The following is a 24,974-nucleotide window of genomic DNA, read 5'->3' as shown; positions in this document are numbered from 1 at the left end:
GCGTGCCCAAGATCCCGAGAGGAGAATGGAAGAGAAGGGACTGCGGCATGACCATCCCCCCTGGGGGGTGATTTCTTGCTTTCTGTCTCTATATATCTCTCTGTCTGTCTGCACGCACCCTATAGCGAAAACCTCTCCAAAAATAAATAAATAAATAAATACAATTAAATAAATTATTTTAAAAAATAAATAAAATACGTAAGTAAATAAACAGAAATGGACAGTTGATACATGCAACTCTAAGTATTTACTTCAGATACATTATGCTAACTGACTTGATACAGAATTCTGGCAAAGGCAAAACTATTAGGTTATCAGGAAAGTCACGTATTTTTCTATGTAAAAATGTGTCACTACTTTCCTGAGGACACCCAATAGATGAGGGTTTGGAAGTGGATGAGTGACCACACGGGGCAGCACAAGTGAAATTGTGGAGTGGCAGGACCAGCAGTTAGCGTAATGGCTATGTCGCTGGACTCCCACGTAGTCGACCGCGGTTCGCGTCCCGGACCTGGTGGCTTAAAACTCACGCCAGGCACGTGTGCGTGTGTGCCCATGATCCTGAGAGGAGACTGGAGGAGAAGGGATTGCGGCGTGGCCATCCCCCCTGGGGGGTGATTTCTCGCTTTCCGTCTCTCTGTCTCTCTCTGTCTGGCGAGCGCACACGCCCTACAGCAAAAACCTCTCCAAAAAAAAAAAAAAAGAAATTTTGGAGTGGCTATGGTTACTATAGCACTAAACACATTTTCAAAACTCATGAAATTGTACAGCAAAAAGTGAAATTTAAGGGACCAGCAGTTGGTGTAATGGCTGTGTCGCTGGACTCCCATATAGTCGACCGTGGTTTGAGTCCCAGACCCGATGGCTTAAACACACCAGGTACATGTGCGTGCGTGCCCAGGATCCCAAGAAAAAAATGGAGGAGAAGGGACTGCGGTGTGGCCATCCCCCCGGAGGGTGGTTTCTCATTTTCTGTCTCTCTGTTTCTTTTTGGCGAGTGCACACACCCTATAATAAAAATCTCTCCAAAGGGGAAAAAAAAGTGAATTTTGTTGTATGTAAATCAGGAAAAAAAATGTGATGAACTCTTTTGTACTAAAAAATATGTCTAAAATTGACATATTTAGGTTCCACCTAAAAAGCTAAAAACAGGGGCCAACAGGTGGCATGGTGGTTACTCAAGTCCACATGGCCAACCGCAGTTTGAGTCCTGGACCTAGCAGTTTGACTTTTCACCTTCTCTCTCTCTCTCTTACTCTGCCCCTCTCTAGTCGAGTCAAAATAAATAATAAATAAATAAATTTAAATAAAATGAGTCTTTAAAAAGAAAAAAAGATAAAAACAAAAAGAACAAAATAAACTCAAGGTAGGGGTCAGTAGGTAGCTTGGTGGTTAAGATGGCTAGATCCCACATGGCCAACTGTGTGGTATGAGTCTAAGACCTGGTGGTTTGAAAAACATACCAGGTACATGTGCATGCCCAGAATCCTAAGAGGAAAATGGAGAAAGCACTGCAGCATGGCCATCCCCTTCTGGAAGGTGATTTCTCACTCCCTCCCCACCTCTTTCTCTCTCTCTCTTGTGGTGAATTCATGTGCCCTACAGCAAAACTAAAAATAATAATAATAATAATAATAATCATTGGTGGGTCAGCTTGTGGACTTATAAACAGGGTATGCTTAACCAGACTGACTCCACCTTATTCAAATAGAAAACTCTTTCTCTCTTAGCCTGATACCTCTTCAAGGTTTCTCACAGGAACTCCAAGGAGATGAATGGCCAACCTGGAGCTTAAAATAGTGAGGGACATTCTGCCCCTGCCACAAGCTGAAACCCTTGTCATTAAAGATGGGTCATCTGATTGTGTATCTTAGCTAAGGCTGAAATTCCTGTTCCCAAGATAAATCACTTGATTGTGGCCCCAGCTAAAAATTAACCTGATCTACTCTTCTCTATAGATGGCTATAAGCCACAAGCACCCCCCTTCCCGTATAAAAACATCTATAAGTCGGTAGGCCAGTCAAAGATATTTTTGCTTGAATTCCCCATGTGGCCACACTATAATAAATTTTCCTTTCCCTTCTCATCAACAATTTTGCCTCCCTCTGTTTTGCTAAGTAGAGAGGGGTCGGACATGCTTTGGGTTCCTGAACTGGGGGTATATAAAGACAATCATCCAACAACAGCCTGGTGTTTATGATGGCTGGATTCCACAAGGCAAACCCAGCAATGTGGGTCCCAGAGCCAGCAGATTGAAAAATGCACCAGATACATATGCATACAAAAATCCCAAAAGGATGTACAGATAGAAAAGAAATTCCAGTGACCATTACCCATGGAGGGTGCTTTTTCACTTTATCCCCCACCCTAAGTGTACACACCCTGTGGCAAATTAAAAAATTAATCATTGGTTTTAAAGATATTATTCAAAGTAACTAAAAAGGTATTTTTAAATTTTGCTAAATACATAAGATATCAATTCAATCTATTAGTATCCCAATAGCCTCCATCACTGGGACAAATGAAAAACAGCAGGCGAAACCTCTCATTTTTATCTCAATAGCCCCCCACCATCCTTACATCATCCTCTAAAATTAATGAAAAAATGTATTTTAGTGTTATTTAAGGAAAGAGCTGTCATCATAGAGAACAAGAGGCCCAGTTGGTCACACCCATAAGCCACTGAGATCCCAAGACAGGACAAGCACTCAAGGCCTAGGCACCTTCTGCTCTGTCACGTGGGAGGATGTGGGAGGAGAGGGCATACCTCACTAGGAGTGCTGAGTTCCAATCCACTGGGCTGTAACTGGAGCTGCTCGCTCACACACATCTCCTTTTCTTTGCTGCGCAGAAATTCCTGTGGAAAACAGTAATTAAACCATCACTATAATAGTAAAGCCAATAGTGTTACTATGAGAAACATTCCCCTGACCATGCAGATAAAAAATATCTTCATTAAATAAACCTTTGGTTTAAAATTTTAAAACAGAAATACAATTTGAAAATATTTTTTCCTTTTTCTTTTTTTCTATAGGGCACAATTGCTTGCTGGGGAGAGAGGGACAGAGACAGAGAGAAGGAACATGAGAAATCACTTCTCCAAGAGGGATGGCCATGCTGCAATACTTTCTTCTCCATTCTCCTCTTAGAATTTTGGGCACACACGCACATGCACCCAGTGTGATTCTCAAGCCTCCAGGTTCAAGACTAGAACTGCCATCAGCCTTGTGGAAGTTCAGAGCCTTAATCATCACACCATTCAGCGGCCCCTGAAAATGTTTTTCTGATTTCTTTTTTTTGCATCAAAAACATGGCTACATTAAAACAACAGAGGAGACTTCAAAACACATTTCTCCCATCGTTCTGGTGGGAGGGCACAGCAAGTGATTGTGTACTGAATACTGGGCCAATCAGGGCCTGATATCTCCTCAGATCATGAGAGAAGAGCCACCAGTGCTGTCAACAGAAGCACAATACGGTGGGGCTGCTGTGTCCCTGCTCATGGTCCCTAGAGCTACTCCTGCATGTTCCCTAGTGCAGAGGTCATGCATTCCTTGAAACCATCTGCCAGCATGGGGTCCCTTTGTACTTTCAGAGAGGATCCTCTTGTGTGTCTGTGAAGGCTGGAGACTTAAGGTCCCACAGTTAGCCCAGCACTCACCTATAAGCCACGACTGTGGTGTCATATGGTCCTTCCTGCTCACCTTTGTACCATTACGTTCTTCCTGTGGCTCCCTGGTGCAGATGGCAGCATGACTTTTCTGCTTGTCTAGCTTTGTGTTCAGACATACATCACTTATACTTCCTAAGTCAACTTTAACCTTTTCTAGTTATTCTTTCAAGTCTAAAACCTTTCATTAAAAGGAGGGAAATAATTTAAATTATCTTATATTCCAGATAGTTTAATGATTATTTTTTTTTGGGGGGGGGTAGGTTTTTCCTATAGGGTGCATGCACTCGCCAGAAAGACAGAGAGACAGAAAGCAAAAAATCTCCCCCCGGAGGATGGCCACACCACAATCCCTTCTCCTCCATTCCCCTCTTAGGATCTTGAGCACGCATGCACATGCGCCTGGTGTGAGTTTAAGCCACCGGGTCTGGGACTCAAACCGCAGTCGACTACATGGGAGTCCAGTGACATAGCCATTATGCCAATGGCTGACCCCAGTTTAATAATTATTAAGGAACCAGCAGGTAGCATGGTGGTTAAGGTGCTGGATTGCCACATGGTTGACAACGGGTCAAGTCCCAGACCTGGTAGCTTCAAAATCATGCTGAGCTTGTATGTGTGCATGCTCAAAATCGCAGAAAGAGAATGAAGAGAATGCAGCAATGGACATTCACCCTGGGAAGTGATTTCTTTTCTTTTCTTTTCTTCTTTTTCTTTTTTTGGAGAGGTTTTCGCTATAGGGCGCGTTCACTCGCCAGACAGACAGAGATAGACAGAGAGACAGAAAGCGAGAAATCGCCCCCCAGGGGGGGATGGTCACGCCGCAATCCCGTCTCCATTCTCCTCCCGGGATCTTAGGCATGCACACACACGCGCCTGGCGTGAGTTTAAGCCACCGGGTCCGGGACTCGAACCGCAGTCAACTACATGGGAGTCCAGTGACATAGCCATTTCGCTAACTGCTGGTCCCCCTGGGAAGAGATTTCTCATTTTCCCTCTCTGAGTCTCTCTCTGGGAAACGCCTGCATCCTATTGCAAAAACTAAAAAAATAAATAAATAGCTTTGAAAGACTTTTAAGTGCATGCCAAAAAAGGTTATCACATGAAAATAACAATACTACCAAGAATATACAGTAGCTGTAAACCCACTGGCCATATCATCTGGATCTGGCTTTCTACACAGAAGACCCCACAGCCATCTGTGAACACTGCACCCAAAGCCAATGCCCCGTATAGCCCTGTCCCATACTTACATCACTCTCGTGCTGCAGGTGTACCCTCTGGGCTGCTTCTAACTGGACTGTTGGATCCTTAGGAGGGCTGCCTGGAGAAGGCATGAGGCACTTGCCTTCATCTGTCATAGACTGCAATGTGGACACTGGGAGCAAGCAATTTTGTTGCTCTTCCAGTGCCTCTTTACCCTATGAAGGAAAATCAGAAAATTTGGACAAATAATTTAAGAAATCAGGGATCTCAAACTGCTGTTAAAGCATAAACCATTCTCAGCTCTTCCTAAAGCAGAGTGGGCATGCCTGTGCACACCTGTACACACTGCGCTCAGTGACTCACCAGATAACATACAACAAACTCCCAGCCACACTCTAAGCTGTGATTTGCCTGGTGAGGAATGTGACCCCAAATGGATGCCATGAAGTGTGCCCACAATTTCACATGAAAAAATTATCCTTAATAATTATTCAACAAGGCACACAAAAATCGCCAAATTGCTACAAATTTTTTAAAAGATGAAAAAATAGGGCAATGGATAATCCAGAAGTGAACACTAACAGTGTGTGAAAGTTTTCAAAGAATATTTAATGTGGAGAAAATGTCCACAACGTGTTAAGTAGGAAAAAAGCACACAGAGTTGTACAGATGGCCATTTTTGTAGAGAGGAAAAAAGAACATTTCCTATACACCTGGTACCTAACAAGTTCAGTAAACACATGCTAAGTGAAGGGAGTGAGGGAGGGAAAATGAGAGGCACAGTAAGTGGGGAGGGCCAGCGCTAAGATTCCCAGAGGAAGCCCCAGGAGGCACTGCAGCAGGGCAGGTACTGGTGCCCTCTCTGGAACACTGAAAGGGAAACCCTCATCCACCTCACAGTCCCATCAGTACTTGCAAAAATCAGACACACGTCACAAATGTCTGCTCCTGTTCCCAAGAAGGGATTTCTTGTCAGAAGGCAAGCTGCTGAACCAAAATAAAACTTCTCATTTAACCTCATTTTTCCAGTGGCCTTTTAACTTCCATGACAGAAACACCAAGACCAAAGGGCAATTCCCTTATCTAAAGGCTAAGGAAGGCACACCTGCTTCCCAGAATTCAGGAAGCGGCCTTCCCAGTCTGACAGAGACCTGAACTCAGCTTGCTCAGGTCAGCTTCCAACTTTCAGACACAAACAAAAACATATGAAATACACAGATGTACAACCTCAGGTCTGATAGGGAACTGGAGACATGTTCACTGGAGAGATTAAATAAGCTCCTGAATTCAAATACTAAAATTAAATACTAGCTCTAAGTATTTAATAAGTTTTTATAAGCCTACAATCTTAAATATTTCATCTTTATGAAATTAGTAGAGATGACAAATTTGGAATACTTGAGAGAGAAAAAAAGGGATTAAACTAAATAAATAAAATTGTCCTCTAACAGATACAAGCCAAGTATCTCCAGAGAGGTCAAAGTGAACTTACTTCTCAGTCTCCAACCACAAGTGTATCCCTGAGGCCATGTGTTCAAGTGAGATAGGAAGACTCACCACAGGCCGCCCAGCCCCAGTCCAGAGGGAACCAGAAGACACTAGCGTTAAGTTGCCAGCCAGAATTGCTAAGACCCCTGCACTTCCCCAACAGAGATACTTCACCTGGTGTGACTCTCTTGTGATCTTCTGCTTTTCCAGCTCTCCCTGCAGCTGGGCTATTTTTCTCCTGGTGGTTGCATTCATCTCCTCAAGACGCTTGATTTCCTCTTCCTGGATTAACACCTGTCTGTCTGCCAACTCTTTCTTTATAACCAGTTCATTAAATCTATCTGTTTTTTCTCTCAACTTTTCTTGTAACAATTCAACCTAAAACCACACAAAAAAATTGAGAAATACAGTAGTTTAAAAAGCCTGTTTTTCCAGTAAAAAAGCACAGAGTGCATCTGCAGAAGGAATGGATGCAAAGACTGTCAGAGAGACAGGCTGGATTAGGAAGGGCATCCTCTCCTAATAAAGAGATACACAGAAACAACACAATACAAACTATGTTAGTAAAATAAAATATACCCTTTTTTGGTCTTTCTTTTTTTGTTATTAGAAGTTAACTTTGATAGGAAAGAATGGATACTACTCAGCAACACAAAGGAAAGAAGTCTGGACACAACCAGCGAGTTTCCAGAATACAAGGCAGAATGGACAAAGCCAGTCCCAACCCTAATGTCTGCACAATCACACCTGTATGATACATGGCAATGATAAGCATATAGGAATGAGGACATATGAGCAGCTGCCAGGGGCTAAGAGGATGGTGTACCCCTGTAAGGACAGGAGGGTTCTGGTGGGAAGGGACTCTATGCAGCCTGCTCTGATGCAGTACTCTATTCCTTCATGACATGATTGCCAGGAAACTTACTGAGGTTATGAATCTCTGGGTGTTACTTCTTTTTTTTGGAGAGATTTTCACTGTAGGGCGCGTGCGCTCGCCAGACAGACAGAGAGAGACATAGAGACAGAAAGCGAGAAATCACCCCCCAGGGGGGATGGTCACGCCGCAATCCCTTCTCCTCCATTCTCCTCTCAGGATCTTGGGCACGCACGCACACGCGCCCGGTGTGAGTTTTAAGCCACCAGGTCCGGGACACGAACCGCGGTCGACTATGTGGGAGTCCAGTGACATAGCCATTACGCTAACTGCTGGTTCCCGGGTGTTACTTCTTAAATGGCATGTGAACCTACTGTTATCTCAATGTTGATATAATTTTTTAAAAAGAACAAACAAACAACTGGAGGTACCTCAGACAACAGGAAGCAGACAGTTGCAGCCCTGAGCAAAAACGGCAAGGAAAAGAAGCCAGAGACAGGAGGCACATGAAGTCCTGCCTATTCAGCTATGCAGTAAGGGAAGCCATGGTGGCAACAGGCAGCATCAGCACACAGAGGGGTTGAGCAAAAGCAGTATTGTGCACCCTTACCTCCTCATCCGGCTGCATGTGCTGTCATTTCCATGTACATGGAAGGCAAAAATGAAAGAAAGAGGAAGTTTAAAACATCACAGACTATAGCTCCACATAGGCCTGACAAATGGCATACGGGCTCACCTGGCTGTTGAGGGGGACCTGGGGCTGTGGCCTGGCTGCCTGGTGCAGCTGTGCCTCTAGCCGTTGGATCTCCTGCTGGAACTCCTCTCGTTCATGCTCCCGCTCTGCGGCTTGCTCCTGGACAAGAGGCAATGTATGGGCCACTTGAGGGGTGCCAACAGAGTCCAGTCCTTAACTTCCATTGCACGTGCACACAGAGTCCACCTGTCCAGCCATGTGGACTCAAAACATTCCCCTCATCATGGCCATTTTCATAAAAAAGTTAAGTAGATAAAAAAAAAGGCCCTTTAAATATAATGCAAACAAAGCTTTGGAAACACTGACAACACTTTGCAACTGCTGGACAGTAAGAAAACAGCAGACTGCACAGATCCAAAGGAAATGACCCAGGGCCCCGTAGGGGTAGGCAAGCCACAGAGACAACTCCCAGATGCAGGAGCACACCTGACAGCTAGAATTTCTCCAAGATCATGAGAAGGGACGTGTGCCAGGAACAGCTAGGATGTCCCCTGTAACTGTCCCCCACAAGATGCTGACAACTCAAATGCCCCCTGGAGCCATAGGCAGCTCTGTTTGTACAGTGTACTGTGGTGCGAACACCCAATTTCAATGTCCTATAGCAGAAGCTCACTTAATGAATGGGAGAGAAGTTCATCCTAAAAGGATGACTTACAGTGGTGCAAATAATATTTACTATTCAAAACTTTTTAATTAAAAAAAAAAAAAAAAATTCAGCCATTTGAGAATCCAGTGCCCTTAACCACCATGTCACCTGCTGGCCCTTACTATTCAAAATTCTTACATCCATGAACTGCCGTTGGTTGCGCAAATGCTTGTCCAGAGAAGTGATCTGCTGTCTAAGGGCCAGGACTTCCTCGGCCTGCTTGGCACAGGCCTGATGCTGAGAGAGCTGTTCTTCCAGTTCAGACTCCAACACTTTCATCTGAGAGAGCAGGGCCGAGCGGTCTTTCTCAGACTGTCTCTTAGTGTCTGACTGTTCCCTGGTTAGATGTTCCACTTCTCTGCGCAGAGCTAACAATGCAAAAAAAGACAGACATGGAGGAGCCTGCCACTCAGTGAAGGATGCTTGTATTAAGAAGGGAACACAGAACATGTGTTTCCTAATGGTGATAACTCAAGGATAGGCACCAGACCTCATTGGGCTACTGTGGAGCTCCAAGCACAGCACATGAGGGGCCTCCTTGGCAGGTGGGATCACACACAGGACTCTGTGCAGTTTCAGACCTGGCCCCATGAGATGGGTATGCCTCATTCCCACAGATGCCAAGACTCAGCCCCAGTCTCTCTCTCTGTCACGTACAGAGCCATATCCTAACATGTCCACAATATGGTTAAATACTCACTGAAAACAAAGTGAAATTACTTAGGGAAAAAAATGACTCATTTTAAAGTAAAACTGGCCAAGGCCAGCAGGTGGCGTAGTGGTCAAGGATGCTGGACTCCTACATGGCCGATATGTGGTTTGAATATCGAACCTGGCAGCTTGCTTTCTCACTTTCCCTCTCTTTCTCTCATTCTTTCCCTCTCTGGTCAAATTTAAATAAATAAATATATATATATATATTTAAAGTCTTAAAAAAAAAGTAAAATTGGCCTCCTCAAAATGTTTTATTTGGGAATAGGGATTGCACACAGGGCATGTGCGCTTGCCAGGGAAAGACAGAGAGAGAGAAAGGGAGGAATCACTCCTGAAAGATGACAGCCATGCTGCAATCTCTTCTTTTCCATTCTCCTCTTGGAATTTGAGATATGTACACACACATGCCCCAGCACATGATTTTTCAAGCCACAGAGTCCAGGACTCAAACCATGGTCAGCCATGTGGGAATCCAGGCACCTTAAACACCATGCCACATGTTGGCCTAAAATAAAAAAAAAAAATCTAAAGCCTCAGAAAAATTCATCTTGGTACTCCCATACAACATGTCAAGTCATTTCAATGAATCCTGTTTTCATATATATTCTCCAATGCAAAGAAACACAATGTCACTTCAAACTTCCAACCACATGACTACAACCTCAGATGAGCCCAGAGGACAAGGCTTGTTGCAGATCTGCTCATTAGTAGTACTGTGTGGCTAGGGTGGTGACGTGTCTTGACAGTTACTATAAATATAAAGCCAATCTATGAATAACGGGTCTACAGTTTGAGTGTCTACCCCTCCAAAGCCCATGCTGAAATGTAACTGCCATTACCCAGCTGTGCTGGGTGGTGGGGCCTTTAAGGTATTAGGACCGGAAGCTCAACATAGATGGGCAGGTTATTTAATGTCTTAATGAATGGGCTTTTGAGAGTGGGCACTCTCTGAGCCCATCATCCTTCTGCCTCCTGAGGGCATAGGATCCCTCCCCATTGGAGAATGTGATTTACAAGGAGACATTTTGGAAGCAAGGCACAACCTCACCAGACACTGAATCTGCCAGTGCCTAACCTTGGAATTTCCATCCTCCAGAACTGTGAGCAATAAATTCCTGTTCGTTATAAATCGCCCAGTCTCAAGTATTCTGCTGTAGCAGCAGAAAATGGATGAAGATGCAGGGTGACAAGTTGAAACTACAGACTAATCAACATGTTGAAAAGGGGGGCTTGTGGGACCAGCAGATGGCGTAATGGCTAAGTCACTGGACTCCTATGTAGCCAACCACAGTTCAAGTCCTGGATCCGGTGACTTAAACTCATGACGGGCATGTATGTGTGCATGCCCAAGATCCCCACGGGCATGTATGAGTGCGTGCCCAAGATCCCAAGAGGAGAATGGAGAAGGGATTGTGGTATGGCCATCCCCCCGGGGCGGGGGCGGGGGTTATTTATCGCTTTCTATCTCTCTGTCTTTCTCTGTCTTTCTGGTGCATGTGCCCTCTAACAAAAACCTCTCCAAATAAAGGGGAAGGAGGGCTTGTGTTGATAAATGCTGAAGTGTTTCAACTCATCAAAAAATGAAATGTCTTATTCACAAATTTCATATTTACATTCCACTAATTTTTTTTAGACTCTTTTGTTGTTTTGTTTTTGCTACAGGTCACATGTGCTCTCCAGAGACAACATAAACAGAAAGCAAGAAATCGCCCCCCCAGGGAAATGGCCACACAAGAATCCCTTCTTCTCCTCCATTCTTCTTTCAGGGTTTTGGGCACGTATGTGTACGTGTCTGGCGTGAGTTTTAAGCTGCTGGGTTCAGAACTCAAACTGTGGTCAACTATGTGTGAGTCCAGCAATGCAACCATTACATGATTTGCTGGTCCCACATTCTACTAATTTTTAAATCTTAATTACTTTGGTTTATAAAAGCTGCCAATCTTCATTGTTTTTCTTTAACTGCCAGAGGCCATATGTGCTTGTCAGAGAGAGACAAAGATAGAAAGAAGGAGAGGGAGAGGGAAAGGGAAAGGGAAAGGGAAAAAAAAAAAAGAGAACACCCTTTAATGGGGCATGGTCACACCTCAATTCATTTTCCTTCATTTCTCCATCATACTGAGATTTGGGGCATGCACACATGCCCACTAAGTCTGTCAAGTCACTAGGGTCAGGATTTGAACTGTAGTTCACCATACAGGATCCCTGATCACTAGGCCCTATGGGCTTACCCAAAGGTGTCAATCTTTTATGACAAACTATCATTACCACTTATCTAACAATCTCAATAGATTTTCATGCTGACTCAGCTAAGTCAACTAAGTCAGCAATTACAGTAAATTAGTTTTAAACATGCAGTTAGTACAATGTCACTCACAATCTTTTCTACATGAATAAGGTCCAAGTGTAACTGCTGCCCCCAGTCAGCAAGGCACTCCAGTTGTGCGGACAGATGCAACTCCCGCTCATCCCAGCTGACACTGTACTCAGAATCAACCACGACGGGCCTCCTGCAGAGGGAAGAAACCTAGCCTACTGCACACTTAGCTTCAGAACAAGTGAGGGCCAGGCCAAGCCTCTCAGGAGGTTGTGTAAGAAAAGCACATGTGTGAGCCAGCAGGTGGCATTGTGGTTGGGGTACTAGACTCTCACGTGGTCAACCATGGTTCAAGTTCCAGACCTGGCAGCTTGCTTTCTCACTTTTCCTCAAATTTGATCAAATTAAAAAAATATTAATAATACTAAGTAAAATAAAATAATTCTTTAAAAAAAAAACAAAGCCCATGTGAAGAACCCTCAGAACCAGTGCAGGCCCAGGAGGCCCAGTTTCAGGCCCAGCTCAAAAACAATGCACAATCACAGATATTGGCTCCCACAAAACAGCAAATGGAAAATATCAGTAAAGAACTGCCTGTATTTTTCAAATGGGACAACTGTGTAAATTTCTACAAATAAGTATTGAGGATTATAGTACCATTTTATTTAATGGTTGTTGCAAGCACGCTGAAGTACTTTTCCTAACCCAATTAGTAAGCGATTTGCAAAGTCAGATGCAAACACACAGACATCGTGCACAAACCACTCATCTGTTACAGACCTGAGCTCCTGGGTGCTGGAGGGACAGGTATGCCTATAAATGAAGACGTGCACACTTACTGAGATGCACATGGGATATATGATGCAAATGTTAGAAATAGATCCAGAGAGGGTCTGCTTAGGGTGCCAGAACACACTTCTGGGTGTGGATAATCACCAAAACCCACAGGTTTTCATGATGATGATGCCTGCCTTCTGCAGCCACAAGTCCTGGCTCCTAGGGCCTCAGCTGATGACTTTTAAAGGAGACAAGGAGGAAAAAACAGAACAGATGGCACCACTCCAAATGCAGTACAAGATAACTGGCCCAGCTAAAGAAGTTGCACATGAGGGCCAGGCAAAGCTCAGGAGGTGGCAGCACCTCCTGTCAATGCTCGGTGCTGACCAAGTAGCAGCCCCAGCAATTATTAAGTAGAGAGTTTGAGGGACCAGCAGTTAGCATAATGGCTATGTGGCTGAACTCCCATGTAGTCGACCTCGATTCGAGTCCCGGACTTGGTGGCTTAAACTCACGCTGGGCGCGTGTGCGTTCATGCCCAAGATCCCAAGAGAAGAAGGGATTGTGGCATGGCCATCCCCCCTGGGGGATGATTTCTTGCTGTCTCTCTGTCTCTGTCTTTCTGGCGAGCACATACACCCTATAGTAAAAACCTCTCAAATAAAAGAAAAAAAATTAGAGAGTTTGAAATATTCCAAATGAATGGAAACGAAAAACTATAATACAAAACTCTCCTTAGGTTAGAAGCAATATATAATGCTGACAACAAAAGCCAAAGGTTGAAGACATGGCACCAACCCCTAGGAGACCTCAAAAGTCCCTAATCCCTACATCTTGCAGAGATGCATGTGTGAAAAAGCATCCAGCCTAAGAATATTCACAGGATCAAGGAAGCAAGAGTGATAAAGGGCAAAAATCAGAAACAGAGGACTAAGAAAATGGAAAACAACTTTTGGTTTTGTTTTAATGAGAAAGGGAGAGAGGAAGAGACAGAGGAAAGAGAAAGGGAGACTGGTATTTTTGATGAGTCTCACCACACTGTGATTCTCCTGCTCCAGCCTCCCAGGACGACAGCTGCATACCATCACACCTGGCCTATTCGGGTTGGTCTGGGAACCAAGCCCAGACCTCACATGTGGTACAGCCTTGCACAGCAGTGCTCTACCACTTGCCATTGGGCTAGGCCAAATGCTACTTGCGGAGACAGACATGGGCTTCTGCTTAGCCTAAACAACACAACCTTCAGGCCCATGCATAAAGGGGACTGTTCCCATTTTATCTTATTAGTTTTTTAAAGTTTATTTCTTCCATGACCAATAGAAGACAGAGAAACAGCACCCCCAACAGAGTCTTAACAATATAATCCACCCAACTTCAGTAAGCCTCAGATAGACACAGCACATGCTAGGCATGTTCAGTGAGGTCTCCAGACATGAACCCAGAACTTTCCTGTGTGAGTCAGACTAACAGAGCATCACGTTTTACTCTGTGCCATCACCCAGTCCTATTGTTGTTTTTAAAAAGAGAAGCAATGAAAAAGAATACAGAATTTTTGGAAATAAAAATGATTTTTTTTTAGAATGAGTTAGCATGCAATGACTAAGGTTCTAATACAAAGTACATATCAATACATACTTCTGAGGGAGTCAATCCTCTGTGCTATGATCATCCTAAAAGACAGCAGAAAAGCAGAGAGGCCCCTGCTCTTTCCGAATTGCTCATGGCAGATCTGACCAGTGCCTGAGATGTTTGATGGGTGGGTCTATGCAGTGCCACGTAATGTCTTGGTGACAGTGACACAAACAATAAAGCCGGCAGCAGTATGAGCAGGAAGGAAACAGAGAAAGCAGGAGCTGGAGGAGACTATGTTGGCCTCAGGAGGTGGTGCCACAGAAAGGCCTGGGGATGAAGGGTGACAGGAGAGCTCTACCCATCTTGGGAAAGTCTTTCTCCAAGGGGTCAGCCACCCAGGAGGCAGCTACCTGCAAACTCAACATTTTAACCTTATGTTTTAACCACTGTCATTTCAAATACGTTTAAGACTAAAATATCTAAGAATCTGAAACTGCATAAACAACTTTTGTCAAAATTACATGTTTTCCTATGTGATTCAATGTTACATACAAAAGATTATGATAATAAATAAAATTCAAATTAAAAAAAAAAAAAACCTACGTATTTTCCTAATTAGGCTTCACATTAGGCACTCTTGCTTTAAACAAAGCTACAAGGCACTGGCTACTTGTGCCTTGAGATACATCCACAACCTAGGCATAGGGCCCTGTGGTCAGTGAGGCAAACCAGGATAATCTGACTTCTCTGAAAAGCTGCAACACAGACCCTTCATCTTACCTGGCATGAATATCCCAGAGCCCAGTGTTTGAGGTAGAAGTCAAACACATGTGCACGACACCACCTTCAGAAAAGGATTTTCTATTTCTCACTTTCAACCTCTACAAAAGTTAAGCTTCCTTGAACCTAGGACAGCTGTGGTACACATATAAACTCTGTACTTTGTCCTCTGGAACCAGTGATCCTTACCGGCTTCCCTCTCCTCCGCCTCTGCAGCTGCAGCTTCCTTTTGGCTACGCAGGACAGCGTGCTCCTCCTTCAGTGAGGTTTGTTCCTGGGCCACTTGCTGGAGCTTCCACCTCAGGCTCTCCAGCTCCAGGACCAGGTGCTGCTCAGATTCTTCCTTGTGGCCTAGGGCCTTCTGCAGTTCTGCTCTCTCCACTTTGAGCCCTTCCAGGATTCCTGGTGAGGGCACAGGGTGAGTCAGGGATGCTCTGATCTACTGAAGGAGCTCAGGAGAGTCATGTGGGAGAGTGGGGAGGTCACATGTGTATTCCCCTCAAGAGGTGAACAGATAGGGTCTGGGTTTGGTGGAAGGGAAGCATTCAGACAAGGCTAGATCCCACACTGGCCTGGTGAGTAAGGGGCAGTAAGGGGCGACCATAGAGAGCAGCTATTATTGCCGTCAACCTGAGGAAAAGGTCAATGCAGGAGGGCTGTGTGCAGTCCCCATAGTCCTGCCAACGCCACAGTCACTTTCCCAATGTGATGCCTCACTAAAGAAAACCACTGGGGCCTCACATGATTCACTTCATCTTCTTTTATATTCAGCTTTGAAAGGCCTCACCCTAAGTTTTCCTGGGCATGCCCGTGGCTGTGCCTTGTACTCACCCTCTGCCGTGTGTAGTGCTAGACCCAGCTGAGTCTTCGCCCTGCCCTCTTCCTCCAGGTGCTCCAGCAATTCCTCCTGCTTCCTGACGACATGGGCCAGCTCCTGGTTTTTCTGACTAAACTCTTTCTCAAAACGAGAATGAATCTGACGAGCTTCCTCCAGCTGTCAAGACACAACTGAAAATTAGAACTGCTTATCAAAAACAACCACAACTTACACTAACAACAGACTTTTACTTCTACCCACCCAAGAAGGAGCAGCAAAGGACAAGGACCTTAGGCGGCAACCCCCTGGCAGAAGGTCAGGTCTCGGGTTTCCAGACCATCCACAGGTTGACAGGTAGCGTAAACTCTGAATTCAAAGGTTCTCTACCCGACTGTCCCCAGTAGTCAAAGGATCACCTGGGTCTGGGCCACCCTATCGGTTAACTCAACTCTGGCCTTTTCTGGGGCTCCAGACAACCAGACCCGGCCTCAAAACAGATCCATTTGCTTCTTCTTCTTCTTTTTTTTTTTTTTTTAACTAGAATGATGGTTTTTAATGGGATGCAGAGGCATGGTTACTCTGACACACACAAAAAAAAAAATCCTGAGGGTGATCAGGAGTTGAAGGTTACAAAATAACAAGGGTAATACTGGGTACAGGAAGAAAAGCTATTCCAGAACCTCAGGAGCCAGGCTAATATGGCCTCTCCTGGCGATCCTGTCTGTGATCACCCCTGGAGTCCATCTTGCCAGGGCCAAAGCCACCTCTGTCCCCACCACCCTGGCCCCCTTAGAAGCCCCTACGGTCCCCCCGCCGTGACCCCGGTAGCTACACCGATCATATCCTACTCTGCCACCATGATGATCATCTCCATAGTTACCCCCATATGAGAGCCTCCTGATCCCCCTCCTGGGCCATCTGGCTTAGGGGCCTTCCACTGGTTGCATTCATTCCTCCAAGAGAAGTTCATATTCTCACATGTAGGATTAGGACACTTCCAGTCCCCAGCTCGCTGCTGTCCTCTACCGCCACCATCTCCACTGGGGAATCCTCCCCGGCCACCGCCGCCACTGCCACCACCACCATAGCCTCCACGGTTCATGGGTCCTCCTCGGCCTCGGCCTCCACAACCATTGCCACCACCCCGATTGAAATCTACTCGGCGAGTAGCAAATGAGACCTTGATCAGATTCCCAGAAAATTCTTTACCATCAAACCAGTCAATAGCTGCTTTAGCAGAAGGTGGGTCATCAAATGAAACTGTTGCCTCTTCCTTCAGTTTGCCAGTTTCCTGGTCTGTGTACAAATTAATCATGGGCTGTCCTGTTTTATTTGTCTTAATACCAATCTGATTGAAGTAATCAGCCACAGACTCAATTGTAACATTCTCACCCAGGTCTTGCACGAAGATGGTGCTGTTGTCGGAATTATCCTGCTCAGAGTCGTGCCGTGATCCTTGGTCCCGAGGGCCACCAAATTTATTTATTTATCACTTTCGCCCATGCTGCCTCTGCCTCCACAGCCACCTCCACGACCTCTGGGATCATAGCCACCACTGCCCCGGCTGTAGCCACCACAGTCCTGATGGCTTTCCCTATAGCCGCCACCGCCATCACCACTGTGGTCCTGATTGCTATAGCCACCACCGCCACCACTCATGGAGGACTGATCTTGGCCGTAGTTACCTCCACCACCCCCCTCTGCCACTATTGTACTGGTTCTGCTGTCCATAGCCCTGAGGGGGATTATAGGAGCTTTGCTGCTGTCTATCATAGCAAGACTGTTGGCCATAGCCCCCACTCTGGGCTGCCCCGTAACTGCTACTCCAAGAACTGCTACCGTGACCTCCCAAGGTGCTGCTGGGAGCTGGCTGCTGACCATAGCCAGGGTAGGACTGCTGCCCATAAGATGACTGGGAACTCTGGCTGCTGCCATAGCCACCAGCTGAGCCATATCCCTGGGAAGCTAAGCTGTAGCTGTTCGGGGTCTGTCCATAAGAAGAACTATAGCTACTCTGGCCATAGCCTGAAGTATCTGCTGACTGGCCGTCACCACTGTAACTCTGCTGTCCGTAGGGTTGACTGCTCTGCTGGGAGTATCTCTGTCCAGGCTGGGTGGGGTAGGTCCCATAGCTTTGGGTTGATTGTTGGGTATCATCGTTTGAGGCCATGTCCGCACACGTGTGCACAGGCTGACAAGCAAGAAGATTCCAACACCACAGAGCGCCAACGCCTCGAGCACTGCCTTCTTCTTTTAAAATGACCCTACAGCCTCCTTTTCTCATGCCCCTAGGCCCTCGTCCACCAAGAGCTACCTCTTCCAGCTTCTGTCCTATTGCGGCACCTGCCCATCCTGTAACCAAACGCTGCTTGCCCATAAGGGGCCCTATTGCTTCAAGCCCCCTCAAGCTTCAGGCCTGCTGTCCCCATGCCAACTTAAGAGGTTCCTCTGACCCTGCAAGGCTCTGCTCCCTCCAGAGTGATCTCACTTCTCTCCTAGCATCTCTTGAGTTCCTCCCCGAACAGCTCAGGACTTCTGTGAATCGTGTGCTGGCTGAGCTCACCACATGGACACAGGGCTGGGCTGTCCTGGAGCCAGTGTAGACCAACAGTGGAGGCCTCAGCCCATGCCCAGGAGACACTCAATGGGTCTGTCCCATTACAAGTGCTTATTAGATGTCACACGAACTGCCCTGCTCTAGAGAGCAGAGGATGTGGAGAGAGGCACGGTGAAGGATACAGCCAGCAAGAGCCAGCACTGACTCTCACAAGGGCTCATCTGCCTTCACTGAGGAAAGCAAACTGCTCAAATCCTTCTGAAAATAGAACAGCACTACTGCACATAAAGATGCTTGTGTTTTTAACTAGGCTGGCACAGAAAAAAGATCTATTTTTTCCCACATATTCCTAGCCAACATCTTTTCTAATGGTCTAAAATGTTCTGAAAGAGTTAACAATTCCCTTAGTGATGCTCTCTAAATGTGAACATATTCAACGCGTAAATATAACACGTGAAGGAAAATAACGAAAGTGGGTTTATGTACTACCTAAATTAAATAAACCAGATTCTATTTGCCATTCATATCAAACCCACTTCCTCGGAAACTTTGGTTTGGAAAAATTCCTACTTAAGGTAAATAAGTAGGAGAACACTGTTAGGTAGTAAAAGAAGACCAAAATCAATGGAAAGGGGCCTGTTTCTATGACTCAGCTCAGTCAGCCGCTTACAGGGTTACAGAGCTAGAGTCCACACAGATCATTGCAGGTTTGAGTCCCCACCTTGGTTGAATCAAAACATGCCTTGTGCCTGCAAGTACCCAAAACTCTGACCCTACCTTCTGAAGGGATACATCTCTGATTCTCACACACATGCTCTCTATCATAAAGAAAGAAAATCAATGCAAAGGAAAGGTGAATGAGTCTCCCAGACATGACAGAAGTCTGCTTCCAAATGCTGAGTAGAGGAAGAGACAAAGAGAGTGTTTGGAAAGTCAGACCTCGGGACCAGCAATTGGAGTAATGGCTATATCACTGGACTCCCATGTAGACGACTATGGTTCGAGTCCTGGATATGATGGCTTAAAGTCACGCTGGGCGTGTGTGCGTGCATGCCCAAGATCCCGAGAGAAGAATGGAGAAGGGATTGCGGCATTGCCATCACCCTGGGCGGGGTGGGGGGGATGTGTGTGTGTAATTTCTCGCTTTCTGTCTCTCTGTCTCTGTCTTTCTGGTGAGCGCACAAGCCCTATAGCAAAAACCTCTCAAAAAAAAAAAAAAAAAAAAAAAAAGAGAGAGAGAGAGAAAAAAGGAAGTCAGACCTAACAGAAAAATGAAAGAACACCCTTTCTTAAGTGGTTGATAATTAGAAATACTGCATGAGGGTCCAGCAGATGGCATAGCGGTTAAACCACTGGACTCCCACATGGCCAACCACAGTTCAAGTCATTACCTGGTAGACTGAAAATCACACTGGGCATGAGTGTATATACGTCCAAGATCCTCAGAGGAGAAGGGATTGCGACATAGCAGCATAGCCATCCCCCAGGGGATGATTACTCACTTTTCCTCTCACTGTCACTGTCTCTGTCTCTCTCTGGCAAGCACATGCACCCTAAGGCAAAAATCTCTTAAAAATAAAATAAAAAGTAATCCTGCCTGAACAGTGCCTAGCAGAAGGCCTGGAATGTGCAACAACACTACCATATGTCAACCTTACATATTCAGTCTACTCACTTGTCCCCTGATCTTTCTGATGGGTCTGGACTTTACCTGTCCCCTCGACCCTGGGTCTCACCTGTGTTGTGGAGTCCAGGGCCATCTCCAAGAGGCGGTCCACAGCCAGGCCGAGGCTCTGGTAGATTCTCCTGATGGGCTGCTCACATTCCAGTGTGCTTTCTGGGCTCATAAAAAAGCTTTCACATATGTGACTGCTAATTTCAGCAACTGAGGATGTCTCTGCACATTCAGGCAAGGTCCTGTCCAAGTCTGGCAAGCCCATATCAGACCATGTTTCATCAAGTGTCAGAGCTGCAAGACAAGCAAGCACAGACCTATAAATACCGCTGGTCAGCAAGCTGACCCCCAACAATGGCAACTTGAACATTATGCAAACCCACATGGACTGGGTGCACGGAGAATGACAACCCCTATCTGAAGAATACGGAGCATTTCCTACATGAAACAAAGCCACACCCACAGAATCCAAGATTCCACCTCAGCACCATCCTGGACTTTCATCAAACTTAGCATTTACAGGATCAAGGAAGGAGGTGTACCCACAAATGTCCCCAGAACAGTGGCCTGCCTGAGCCCCACAGGAAAGGATGCAGGCAGAGGCTGGGAGGCTTGTCTTGGCACACTCACCTGCTGAAGGGGCCTGGCGTGAATCTACAGTGTCCACATCACCTAGGTAGAGCCCCACGCGCTCAGCGATCCGGCTCTTCAGGGTGATGGTTGCCTTCAGCGTCTCCCCAAACAAACCCAGCAGCCTCCTCAGGGCATCCTGGAGGGCTTTCCTAAGAGAAAAAATGTCCGTCACATGAGCCTTTTGGTCAGGATTTAGTGAGATGCTGCAACCAGCTTGCACGTCACCCAGAGGCATGAGAATGAATGCCATGGCCCAGGAAGATACCTGTCTACCTGCCCAAACACTGAGGTATTCCATCCAGCATGAGCTGAGGTAAGATGGCCAAGGGCAACCTTGTGGAGGACAGCTCGAGCAATGCTGGCTTTCAAGGATGGAAAGAGATTTTATGCTGTGGTTTTTCATTTACATAATATGCTATGCCAGCAACTTAAGAATACATGTCTTACAGTGCTCTGGCCAGCGTGGTATGAAGCACCCATGGCTGGTGTACAGTCGCTCACCTGGAACCTTCTGTCCAGCTCTCCATATCTCAGAGCACAGGCTACACAGATCTGCCTTCATATAAGATGTTTGTCAGAAAATCAGATGTCATATCCACCTTTCACATTTATATGAAAACTGGGTCACTTGCCCACCCTAACTCCTCATGTGGCCCTCTGAGCCTTTTTCTGTGATCATGTGAAGACAGAGGGGATCCCAGGGCCAGGCTGTACAATAACTGGGCCTCCTGGTCCATCTACAGTCACAACCCTCCCTAACGTGGCTATTTGTCCATGGCCACAGGGACTGCAGAGGAGGTCACACTGTGAGGGGTCTGTTGTGCTCATAACTCTGCTCCCAGATGAGAACCTCACCTTCATGGAGCTAAGTGAGGGGCAGACGGACAAGGACCCAGCATGGTCACAGACACAGAAGGATACATCAGACAGACCCTGCTGAGCAGGCTACATCCTAGCAAATAATGGAGGCAGAGGCTGGGGAGTGATGACGAAGGTCTGGCTAAAAAAACACCACCTGCTCTTCGATCACATCTTTTTCTCCTGTGCCCCTTCCAAAATCTGTGCTAATGCCCAAAATGCCAGACAGGGGCAGATGGTGCTGTAGCAGCAAAACAGAAAGACCTGTGAGGCTCACCCACATGGCAAAGTTCTGGGTTTGCATCAAGACACCTTCCGGGGACCGGCAGGTGGTGTGGTACAGTCGCTCACCTGGAACCTTCTGTCCAGCTCTCCATATCTCAGAGCACAGGCTACACAGATCTGCCTTCATATAAGATGTTTGTCAGAAAATCAGATGTCATATCCACCTTTCACATTTATATGAAAACTGGGTCACTTGCCCACCCTAACTCCTCATGTGGCCCTCTGAGCCTTTTTCTGTGATCATGTGAAGACAGAGGGGATCCCAGGGCCAGGCTGTACAATAACTGGGCCTCCTGGTCCATCTACAGTCACAACCCTCCCTAACGTGGCTATTTGTCCATGGCCACAGGGACTGCAGAGGAGGTCACACTGTGAGGGGTCTGTTGTGCTCATAACTCTGCTCCCAGATGAGAACCTCACCTTCATGGAGCTAAGTGAGGGGCAGACGGACAAGGACCCAGCATGGTCACAGACACAGAAGGATACATCAGACAGACCCTGCTGAGCAGGCTACATCCTAGCAAATAATGGAGGCAGAGGCTGGGGAGTGATGACGAAGGTCTGGCTAAAAAAAACACCACCTGCTCTTCGATCACATCTTTTTCTCCTGTGCCCCTTCCAAAATCTGTGCTAATGCCCAAAATGCCAGACACCGGGGCAGATGGTGCTGTAGCAGCAAAACAGAAAGACCTGTGAGGCTCACCCACATGGCAAAGTTCTGGGTTTGCATCAAGACACCTTCCGGGGACCGGCAGGTGGTGTGGAGGTCATGTGGTGGTTAAGGCGCTGGATACTCCCACATGGCCAACTACAGTTCGAATACTGGACCTGGTGGCTTGCTTTCTCACTCCCCCCCACCCCCTGTGTATCTCTCTCTGGTCAAATTAAAATAAATGAATAAATAAATAAAATTAAATGAATAATAATTTTTTAAAAAAAAGACACCTTCCATGAGCCAGGCTAGCTGAGGCTGGGGATGGATAGTGATGTCAGGACCCTATTGGGAGTGTTGTCTCTGCCTTTCATTCTAAAGACCTAGAAAACAAATACCAAGCACTGCTGGAGTCAGAGCTGGGATCCCCACAAATACATGGTTCCACCAGCTCTCCTACATCTGTTTTACATGCAGAGCCTATAAACACTGAGCTTGTTACTCAATGCAGAGACGGACAGCTCAGGAATGCCCGCGTTGAGATGCATACTAGACAGAGTACTGACATCTTCATGGAGAAGTTCATAAACTTTATGAAAAGAAACAAGAGACACTGCACCAAGCACCTCCCCCCACACTCCCCACGACATACACACACATTACAAGGACAAGAATATCAGCTCTCCACAGTAAACCTGGGTTCAGAGAGTGCTATGAACCCCACCCTGGCTTCTTACAGTGCCTGACATTACACCAACAGGGCAAAAGCCACTGAGGAACAAGATCGGGGTCAAAGAGACCAGTCAGGTCCAAGGTTTCGATACACAGGAAACAAGACCTAGGGTTGCTAGGACAGAGACAAGCTGATGGGAGCAGATAGAGGGAACCAGAGAAAGATGCCCCTAGTATACCCCAACTGTCCAACCTGCACACTCACAGGGAGGATGCGTGCCCTCAGGGAGGATGCATACTTCCTGAAGACACTTGCCCCCGGGAAGAGCTGTAGTTTCCAACACGGTACTTAGACAAATATAAAAGAGAGTTTCTTGACATTATTAGCAGATGAATGGCTTTAGGTTCCAGGGGCGTGCTAGATTTACATAAAGAATAAACTGCAAATCTCCGAGGTAACATGTGTGAAATCTGCATGGTGTCAGTTATGACTTGAACTTCCCTCCAAAACTGATGCTGAATTTTAATTTCCAACCTGACAGTACTAGCAGGGGTCACAGGGAGCTACCTTTGTGAGTGCATCCATGCTGTGATAACAGGAGGGGTTCCTGGTACGAGGATGAGTTTAGCTCCTTCCTCACTTTCCCTGTGGGATGCCCCCTGCCTTGTCACGAGCACCATGAACCTTCACCAGACACTAGCATTTCGATCTGGGACATCCTAACTTACATAATCATGAGACGTTAAGTTCCTTTTTGTTATAAAATATTCTGCCTCTGGTTTTGTTACAGCGGCAGAAAACAACCTAGGACAGCATCAGAGTAGAGAACTGTTTCTTAAACAACCATAAGAAGACACACAGTCATGCTTGCATGCAGGTGATGTGGAACCCAGACCACACAAGAGCACCCATTCCAGGGGAGACAGACTCCAGACATAGCACAGGTCTAATCCATGTGCAGTGCAGTGACTCCAGTCTGGAAGGGTGCACTGAGGCCACTGACAGATATGCTCAGGACGCAGCACCCTGCTGTGCCATGCACATGCTGCACTAAGTTCAGGGCAGGAGGGACAAAGGCCATGCTGAAGCATCTCTGCAGCCACCTCAGAAAAACATGGAGGGACTGTCATGCCACAGGGCTTGTAGACAAGACAACTGTGCAGAGCCCAGTGCTTGCTCTTGGCCTGCTCACAGGAATCAGGATATACAGCAGGCACACTGACACCAGAGAGAACAAGGGGCGTGGCCTTGTGTGGACAGGAGGAAGTGGGATCCAGGGCTCAGCAGAGCTTCACAAAGAGAGTTTTTCCCCCTATACTTTGGCAAAGTGAAGATTTGGGTAAGTGAGGTGGCAGCGGCATAGGTGTCATGTAAATGATGACTTTTCTCAGTGTTTAAGTGGCAGAATCAAGTGGCATGAGGTTTCCACCAACCAGACATCCACATGCATTCACAGAACAAGCACACGGTCGGGCCAAGAGTGGTACAACCAAACAAGGAGATAAGACATTTATGTGGCAGCAACCATGGCACACCAACCTCTCGCACTGAGATGAGTTTGCATCGGCCCTGAGCATGGAGAGGAGGTTGGCACCTTCTTGGTTCTCCCCCCCCCGCCGCTGATGGAGCTGCTCGAGTGCAGCACGGCTCTCCTCCAACTCATGACGCAAGGATGACATGTGGGCTTTCAGCTGTCAAGATTGTTAAAGCTTTAGTTAGAATGACTCTGTTAAAAGCAAATGTTTCTGGGGCCAGCAGGTGGCATGGTGGTTAAGGACGCTGGACTCCCACATGGTCGATTGTGGTTCAAGTCCCAGACCTGGCAGCTTGCTTGCTCACTCACTTTCTCTCTATCTTGCCCCCTTGTCTGGTCAAATTAAAATAAATAAGTAAATAAAATAAAATTAAATTAATTCTTTAAAAATAAATAAATGGTTGACCCCCGGGACCCGCGCCGAGCGAGGCGGCGGGAGGCGGCCCCCCACCCGGGGCTCTGCCCGGGGTTCAGCTGCCTCTCCGGGCCCGCGTG

At 46.5% G+C, this 24,974-nt stretch overlaps 1 protein-coding gene and 1 pseudogene across 3 annotated transcripts in view; both read right to left on the bottom strand.

The window, feature by feature from the left end:
* The window catches only part of PCNT (pericentrin), a 158,302-nt gene that overhangs the window by 52,954 nt on the left and 80,374 nt on the right, over nt 1-24,974 (bottom strand). Inside the window, exons 16-27 of one of the 3 annotated variants that reach the window (XM_014581961.2) lie at nt 24,485-24,636; nt 20,475-20,626; nt 19,906-20,138; nt 15,627-15,789; nt 14,985-15,197; nt 12,447-12,479; nt 8,777-9,006; nt 7,975-8,091; nt 7,849-7,869; nt 6,539-6,742; nt 4,924-5,091; nt 2,768-2,857 (exon numbers count right to left, since the gene is read on the bottom strand). In XM_014581961.2, the coding sequence (XP_014437447.2) occupies nt 2,768-2,857; nt 4,924-5,091; nt 6,539-6,742; nt 7,849-7,869; nt 7,975-8,091; nt 8,777-9,006; nt 12,447-12,479; nt 14,985-15,197; nt 15,627-15,789; nt 19,906-20,138; nt 20,475-20,626; nt 24,485-24,636 (1,776 nt within the window). The remainder of the gene's footprint in view (nt 1-2,767; nt 2,858-4,923; nt 5,092-6,538; nt 6,743-7,848; nt 7,870-7,974; nt 8,092-8,776; nt 9,007-12,446; nt 12,480-14,984; nt 15,198-15,626; nt 15,790-19,905; nt 20,139-20,474; nt 20,627-24,484; nt 24,637-24,974) is intronic. The other 2 variants (XM_014581959.2, XM_014581960.2) reach the window with 2 other exon arrangements.
* Nucleotides 16,220-18,243, bottom strand: LOC102475604 (RNA-binding protein FUS pseudogene; annotated as a pseudogene).

The sequence above is a fragment of the Tupaia chinensis genome, unplaced genomic scaffold (genome assembly GCF_000334495.1).
Source record: "Tupaia chinensis unplaced genomic scaffold, TupChi_1.0 Scaffold141399_1, whole genome shotgun sequence".
Taxonomy (NCBI): Eukaryota; Metazoa; Chordata; class Mammalia; order Scandentia; family Tupaiidae; genus Tupaia; species Tupaia belangeri.
This window is presented reverse-complemented; position numbering and strand designations above follow the sequence as displayed.